The sequence below is a fragment of the Eufriesea mexicana genome, unplaced genomic scaffold, assembly GCF_001483705.2.
Source record: "Eufriesea mexicana isolate 0111107269 unplaced genomic scaffold, ASM148370v2 scaffold3966, whole genome shotgun sequence".
Taxonomy (NCBI): Eukaryota; Metazoa; Arthropoda; class Insecta; order Hymenoptera; family Apidae; genus Eufriesea; species Eufriesea mexicana.
Window position 1 is genome coordinate 53,004 of NW_016911967.1, and position 9,024 is coordinate 62,027.

The 9,024-nt window shown below is 38.0% G+C and overlaps 1 protein-coding gene across 1 annotated transcript in view; it reads left to right on the forward strand.

Moving 5' to 3' along the window:
- LOC108551422 (uncharacterized) overlaps positions 1-4,064 on the forward strand; it is an 11,360-nt gene extending 7,296 nt beyond the window's left edge. The window contains exon 12 of the mRNA XM_017905583.1: positions 22-4,064. Coding sequence (XP_017761072.1) covers positions 22-2,664 — 2,643 coding nt within the window. The 3' untranslated portion in view covers positions 2,665-4,064. The remainder of the gene's footprint in view (positions 1-21) is intronic.
- Positions 4,065-9,024: the final 4,960 nt, after the last annotated feature.

Genomic DNA, 9,024 nt, shown 5'->3' on the forward strand with positions numbered 1-9,024 from the left:
GTCGTTTTGATGGAGAATAAGGTAGTACACGGAAGAAAGAGTACATCTATGCATTATAAGACAGAAAGCAAGAAAACTTGCGAGCCTGAGAAGGTTACTAAGAAGTCTGGAAAGAACGGATCTACTGCGACCCCTAGCAAACGAGTTGAGACTAAGACATTTGCTAAGAAGTACGTTCTTAAGGAACACGAGGATAGTATTGTCATTGAAGATGCTACTTGCGAGGATACTAAAAGTAATTGTAGCAAAAAGAAAAGAGAGAAAAGTGTGGTTGAAGATACGAAAAGCGAATATTCTGATAGTAAAAGCGGAGAATCTTCGAAGGAATCTGCGATTGGAAAGTCTAAAACCAAATCAAAGTCTTCCACGATTCCTGATATCAAAGAAACAAAACTTGAATCTGATATGGAAAGTAAAAGCTCCGTGAAACAGGTAGAACCGATCATAGAATTGGATGCTATAATCGAAGAAACTGACAAAAAGGAAGATTTCAAGTCGACTGTTAACATAGATGTATTAATCAAAGAAATAGATAAGTATAAATCCCCTCCTTCAGACTCAACAGATGATTTTAGTTCTAGCGAATATCATATTGTGAATACCCCGTGTTGTAGCAAAGATGGAACTTCGGCTCAGTCTGACGAGGACATCGAACATATCCAAAGTTGTGAAATCACTCAGTTGCAGCAGGCTGAGTGCATCGATAGCGATAAATGTTTAGACGTTATAAGTTGCTCGGTTTCGTCACCCATTATGCAGAGAAAGAACAGCAAGAATACGATATCCGACGACGATATAGAGTACATACATTCTTCTGAATTGGCAGACACACCTGACAAGCTGTGCAAAGAAGATTCGAAGTTTGAAACGGATAAAAGCAGTGATAACGAATCAGCCACAACCAGAGGTAAACGTACATTCTCTGACGATGATTTGGAGCATGTCCACCATTCTGATGTATGTGCTGTGTCATCAGAAGTATCTAAAGATGTCTATGAAAAGAGTACAAAAAAATCTCAGGAAATTCCACCGGAACAAGTATCGAAGTCTAAGAGCACGAAGAAGACAAAGGATATCGTAGTGATCGAGAGCGACACGTCAGCAGCTGACGTAACTGTGATCTTTAAACCGGCCGAGAGTTGGAAGAATAAGAGTACAGAAAAGAAAGAGGAAGCTGAAGAAGGTGTCAACACTAAAGACACCTCGGCTAGTGAAACTTCTAGTCCTCTAAGAAAAGCTAAGGTTCGTCCCGCTAAAACCTCTCCATCTAACGTCGCACCTAAACGATCACAAGCAGGAATCGAGATAATCGACATCGACGCGATGCAGAAAGCTGAGATGGAAGTATTAATCGACACCACAACCGTTTCGGAGTGCAAAATTCTCTCTGGACCCGAGGTCTGTGGAACTCGCGCGAAGAAGTCCCGGAAGAACAAGAAAGCTAGCAACGAGAGCAACGTACAGACATCAGAGGCGACAATTGAACTTGCAAAACCCGTTGAAGAAGCTGTAAAGGACACGAAACTACAGGAGTCTGTGCCTGAATTTTCCTGGAGCGCTGTCGTGAAGAAGAAAAGCGGATCGCCCGTGGCTGACTCGGAGGCACGAAAAGAAGACGACATAGTTGAGGACAAGGTGAAGCAACCGTGTGATTCTATCGAAGTATCATCGTGCTCACCTATTCTAGAAAAAATAGAGTCTCTGAAGAAGAAGATACACGAGTCCTCGTTAAGAAAGAATCTGGATAAGAAGAGCTCGAGTTCCCAGGTAGCAGATAAGCTTCGAGAGGCTGTCTTAGAATTAGACCCTGAAGAATCATCCCTTCAAACATCGGAGATTTCTTGGAGTTCCGTCGTAAGAAAGAAGAGTGCGTCCTCAGTTGAACGAGAAATAAAAAAGGACCCTGAAAGCGACCCAGTTCAAGAGGAAGCGAGCGAAGAGAAGAAATCTCATCGGAGACACTCCGAATCTTCTGCTCGATTCTCAACGATAGCGGATCAGTTGAAAGAAACTGTAACGGAAACCGTTGCGAAAGATTCTTCTGTTCAGACGTCAGAAGGATCCTGGAGTTTCGTCGTGAAGAAGAAAACTGCTTCTTCGACGGAATCAATCACGCGTAAGGAACCCATCGAACAGAAGACTTTCAGGAAGGTGGATCTGCTGACCGACTCGTTGGAGATCATTTCCGGTCACGAAACAAAAGCTGTCGCGAGTAACAGCTCTGCGAATTCGACGGTGGAGTCCACCAATGACTGTGTTCTTCTGAAATTCTCGAGCTTGTCCACCGATCAGCCTTCGAACGTGAAGATAATCGAGAAGACATCGAAGCTCGAAATTCTGAGCGAGATCGTCGAAAAAGATTCAAGCGAGTCGAAGAACTGGAACGTCGGGGCGGTGCTGGTGGATCCTGCGTTCTCTAAGGAGGATTCTTCAGAACCAGAGCAGGATACCGAGCCAGAGAAACGCAGCGATTCGGAACAGGACATCGTACCGGAACGTTCGAGCTCCTCTGACGAGCTGAACGCGAACGTGGTGTTCACGAACACCGAAGCGGAGTACTCGGGTCGCGAGACCAGCGAGAGGACCGCGACGAACGGCTTGACCAGCTCGGTCTGCACCACGTCCAAGAAAGGCAACAGGTCGAAGAAAAAAAAACGCAGATGAGTAGAGGATTGCATGGATGTACCTAGGGCCAGCCTTGCCCTTTACATACTCCTGATGCAAGTAACTGGGGCCGATTAGCAGGAGTATAAGCCGGGGACAAGCTGCGTTCTCGAATCTTGGTGTAATCAAGTTACCAGAAATATGCTCGTTTTACTGGAAACATTATCTTAGGAGTACATGTATCATATACAATCACTTCACTAGAGGGAGCAAACTACAGCTCCGTTTTGATCGAACTACGAGTGTCTGGAACCTTCACGTCAGATTTGGTATTTTTGAGAATATTTTCTAAAGAAAAAAACAGGAGGGATTATCGAAAATAGAGATACAGGTAGCACCGTTGATTTCCCAAGTACCACGTATAGAGACGAACCAGCACAAAGAACGTTTTAGAGACACTCGATGTAATTTCATAAAGTAACTAGAAGGGCAAGACTGTACCGTTGGATGTACATCCGCTGACGTTCGAGTGGGATGTGTGAAACGAATATCAAAAAGAGGATAACAATACACTTACACACGTTCACACACACACACACACACGCACACGCACACGCACGCACACGCACACACACACTGTCCACACGTAGAATTTTTGAAACGAAACTTCTATACATAGATATTTAAAATGAAAGCAAACAAAAAAATAACAAAAAATGGAAAAAACGAAACACCGTCTGTGGTTCGAACAGTTTCATAGCGATTTCTGTTTCGACTGCCTTATGTTGTCGTTATCGAGTCAAACGAATCCGCTGTGCGTTGTCCGTGTGGTGCATACGAGAAGTGTTCTAGCTTTTTATTAAGATTGACGAAATTGAGAACTAAACGAACGAGTCGATTCGCGATTATTCGTAGACTACTTGGCAACTTAGGCACTTACCAAGGCTGTTGCCTTTTAGATTCTATTCATATAGTCGTATAGTACAGATTACACGATTTCAGTTCAGTACAAAGCTACACACGCTTCTGCCTCTGTATAAGCGTACACTTGCTGACAGGAGTTAAGAGGCAAACTAACGATTTGCGAATTTTTGTATGTCCTTTATTTTCACAGATATTATCAGAAATTGTCTTACATAGATATTAACACCAGACCTACCATGATCAATAGAACAACTGGAAACCAACTGATCCATATATCTCAGAAGTTCAAAGGTATACAAAAATTCCTAAGTCATTACTTTGTTTCGTAACTTTTATTGGTAAGCGTATGCTTGTATTGTATCTAGATCGCTGTGTTCGTCATTTTGCGTTCGTAACATGCTTTCCATGAAAGCTCATCCGCAAATATGATTTCACGAATTCAGAGGAAATTCGTTCGAGGAGCTCTGAGATCCTCGGCTAAAGATTTCATCAGGTTCTTTTGAGTTCTCCGGGCATTTTAACTGATTCTGTGTATGTAACAGTTCTTTCTGTACATTGTGAGGAAGAAATATGGCAAAAGTATTTTTATCGGTTGAGTCCTAGTCTATATAGTTAGTGGAAGTGACATAGTTGAAAGTTGTCTTCTTTGTAGTTTATATTTATTTCTCTGCAACTTTATGCTATTTCAAAGTTAGGTACATGGGTACTTATATTTCCCGAATTTTCATTATTTTATCAGATTTTGGTCTTTCCAATTCTTTTCTTGGTAAACAAAAATATTTTACTTACAAAATTCCATATAGTATGAAATATAGCTAAATTCATAAATTAAACATGGATTACATACAGATTGAACATAGATTCAATATAAAATATAATATAATTTATGTAAAAAGTAATTTAACCCCTTCGCCTGCAATATCGTGTGAGACACGTGGTAAGGTATCGAGCCAAACACGAGTTTCACGGGCGAGAAACGTGGGTCGTATTAAACGTAGTAAATACGAGTCGAACGTAAATATTACTGGTCAGGCTGATTAATTTTCGACGATGTTTTCCTGCCTCAGTGGCGTGTTATTCTTCGTCGCGTTCGGACGAAGGTGCTCCACGTGTCTCGACCTGCCTCAACGTGTCCGACGTTGCTGTTGATCGTGACCCGCGTCATCGAAACATAAATGGTAAGGGGTTTACATATTGTGCACTCTAGAAATACGCAATTTATTATCTTTTACATATATCGATATTGAATATGTATTATATAGGAACCCTATAAATATATAAATATCGATCAATGACTTGCAGTTCGGGTGAGGCCATTTCAATCAATATCGTCACTTAATGTTTCAATTTACGATCTGACTATGTCACTTCTACTAGCTACAACGCAGCTTATAAACGACAGTGAAAGTATATATACGTATACTTCTATTAAACCGTACTGTATCCCATGTTTCCTCTTCGCGGATGTACAAACTTTTTAACTCTTGTTGATCGTTACGTCGATTAGAAACTGGTCGCGAGTAGACGTTCGTAGTTCTCCTTTTGAACGAAAAATAATTTCGTTAGCCAACGAGTAAGTGAGACCGATATTGGCACGATGAGGAACATAAACGAGAAATACAAAGGGTGTATGAGAGATACGAGACCCAAGTGGCGTTACTTTGCATGCGTGCCACGCGTGTAGGAAAATTCAACTGCTTTGCAAGGGAAATTGCTTTAAATCCAAAGGATTTCGGTTGATTTGTGATGCAAATCGTGCGGAACAGGTGAACATTCACCGCGTATTCTGTCGTAAACCATCGGTCGTATAGATTCGTAATCGCATATAAATAATTGGACGTTCGTCATGTAACATTGGTGTGCATAAATTACGAGGATAATTCTTGCAAAGTATAAAAGCAAGAATCCCAATGAAAATACGATTCTGTGCGCGTAATCAGAATCTTATTTCCGTGTGCTAGATGATTGTTTCATTTTCGTACCGCATCAGGTACGCGTACGTTCTTGGTCCTCCTCAAAGGCTTTCGAGTTGACCCTGCAATCTTGATAGTTTCCGTTCGATGATAGTGCAAGAAATGAATTCCCGTTGATCAGACGGGTAATCGTCGAGATTACAACGTTGTATCGCGTGTCAGACTTCAGTGGCTCTAGACTCTTCGAAATTGTAAATACTCTCGGAAATCCGGAAATTTTCAAGCCTTTTCGATACAGTCTCGTCTGGTAGACGTTTAGATCACACGAATAACAAAATAGCGTATATATTTTTGACACGTATGGTCACGGATAATTGACCCGTTTGGAACTCTGTACCGCGAATTAGATGTTTCTAGGGGAACCCTGAGTGAAATTCCTGAAAGAGCCAAAGATGGGTTGTGATCGATTAGTTGCGTAAACGAAAAACACTGGCAGTGGGATTACGGTATCATTCTGAGCACCTGTAACGATCTAAATACTCGATCTCGAACGAGTGATCTCGCGAAGAAATACTTTAATATCCGTTCAGCTTCGGCTCAGTGATTGTTGGTGTCGTGGATCATCAGCAAGGATGCCTTAGGATTCGATTAGACGCACTGTCCAGTCGTATTACGCGAATTGAGAAGCATCGTTGTTATTTCTACGTTTATTATTTAATATTTTAATACGAGGTTCTCGCAATAGGAAGAGGAACGAAAAGAGACCCAGGAGACCTTAGACGATGATCCTCGACTCCGTTCTTTAGTCCAATTCTCTTCTCTGTACGTCACTCTGTTAGCCTGTACAGATCATCGTGCTCTATTTATCTATTTCTTCTCATAGAGATCGACTAGAATCTTCTCACGTACCATTTTCACTTCACTCTTCGTTTTTCTTCTATTTCGTCTTTGGTCGAACAGAAGTTGATCACCGATCGATTGAAACCTCTCTCGTGTTTTAATGGAGATTCACATGTGTCGGGCAAGAAAAATCGATTGTTCGTTTACATAGATATAAATATATATATAAATATATACGATATATACTTCTAACTCGTTAGAGTTTGTTGCTAGTACAAATGGAAAACGACGAGATCTTCTCGAATGAGGGGATCCATTTTTTCGGGGATTTAGCCGTGAGATTTAGTACAAAGCTTCTAATCGTCACTTTCGTCCTCGTAAGTGCTGTGATTACGTTCGTGATTCGCTGTATCTATCACTGCTACGTCGAGAGAAACCTTGTGTAGCCTGATCGTGGTTATTATCCTTCGCGTCGAGATAACCTGACCAAAAATAAAACAAACGAAAAGAGAAAAAGATTACGAAACGCAGGTGCAATGATTTTAACGTTGGTATCGTCCTTCGGTACTTGGAATTTTAACTAAGATTTTTTTTCAGTCGTTTTATTGGTTACGAATGACTTCAAAGAGCCATTTCTAGGTATAATGTATTTATTAATTTCTGGTGGAAACGATTGCTTGCAGTAACTTATTTCTAGTGATTATTTGTCACCTATACGCAGGTTATGTTTGCGATGCATTGCTGGTACGATGACTTGTTTCTATCCTTTTTTGTTTTCTATTTCTGTTTCCTTTTTTCTTTTTAATTCATTTTATCTTGAACGAAGTTAGAGATCGATAGTGTTTTGTACGATGATATTAATCGGCAGCTAGTTTCGCGATTAGATCGAAAGCGTTGTTGAAATTGTATTGTGGAAAGTGGATATAGAAATTAATAGCTACTTTAGTGTCTGTTTTTTCTTAGATTTAATTTAATCGTATGCTATATCGTTATAGTTCTCTCTGTATTATTTTTTACCGTCTGTTTTTAATTCACTTTTCGTCCATTTTACTGAGACATGTCTCGCTGTTACTTTAGGTTACAAAGTAGTGAGTTTCGCTTAAATTTCTAAGATTTTCACTTAAAAAGATAATAGAATAGTGGCTGTTATTTATAACAGTGGTATCAAGAAGAAAAATAGTTGGCAACTAGTAAACTATTCTTAATTATTTTATAATAAGTAGGAAATTATTATTTAAAATTGTAGTTTTGAAAGTAGACGCAGATTTGAAGGTTCATGATATTTATTTATTCTTATCAAATAGTGTCGTTTATTTGAACACTGAATCATGTATTACATTGTGCTATTGATGTATTTAACTTATAATCAAATTTTACCTAAAGGACTTTTAATCTAAAAGTCGATTGTACTTATTAAATAGCGAATTAACGGGACTTTTGTTTTATATATTGCACTTCAGATATTCTGAGAAGCGTAGTTGTTTGGATGTTATAGAATGCTTTAATTTAAGCTGTGCTTATTTCTGTAAAGATTCTTTTATTTTTTAATCCTTAAGACTCATCAGGAATATCGCCCCAAGTTAACTTTTCTTATGGTAAAATGAGAGAATTTGTTTCATGATAGTGTTGTCATTATTGTTAGTATCAATGAATACTAATGGAATTAATATTTACTGTGGTTCTTAATATAGTTATGTTTGTTAATAAAGTCAAAAGAAAATTCGTATGGAATGATATTTTACCTATGGTGGTCTTCAAGGGTTAAGAAAGACGGATGTTTTAATTACTAGAATTTCCACATGACGATAAAAAAGATTTATAAAAATTGAAGTATATTACTTAATATTTAATCAAATGCTATAATTTATAGTGCTCTCTTTGCATGGATATAGTTACACGTTCCTTTAATTTATTTAATTGTTACGTTTTCCTAACTTCTTTATACTAACAATGACTTCTGTTCCGAGTTTCTTCTCGTAGTGTTCAGCAATAGCATTTTATTGTTTTAAATATTTATTTCAGGAATGATATATTTATGGAATTAACAGCACTATATGTGAATAGTAACGAGTATTAAAAAATTATTTACATATTTTAGAGTAATGTTTGTCATTTCTTTTTTTTGTGAAAGTCATAAAAAGATTAAAAACTTATTATTCCATATGATAAATAAGAAAATATGGGAAAAATTCATAACGTTGAACTGTAACAAGTGTTACATCCCCTTTAAGTGAAAATCTGTAAAATTTAAAGAAACTTAAAGCTGTATGTTTTTTTTTTTTTATCAGAGTATAGTAATGACATTATTTCTGCCATATAATTTAAAAAGAAGCAGTTCGATGAAATATTTTATTATTTTGCTAATAATTTAAAAAAGCAATTCGTATTAATGTACTCTTCGTGTACACAGGAAAATCATTTCCTCTGATATATAGTATTAGGACGAAGTTTCGTATCTAGATATGTTCTATGTGTTCAATACAAATTGTTCTATGCTTAGCTCTTTAGTAATTCGATGATAGATTTTTGTTATACACGGAAACTAAAGTATTTCTATATGGATAGCTAAATGTACATCATTCGAGAAACATTTTATAAAGAGATCGTTAATCATCCATTTTATTCGTTTCTTATATTTTCTCTACAAAGTATCATAGTCTATCTAACTATTTCATTCTGCATTTCTTTATGATGCCTAATATAACGAACATAATTAGTTGTGCTAGAGTGACGAACATACAAA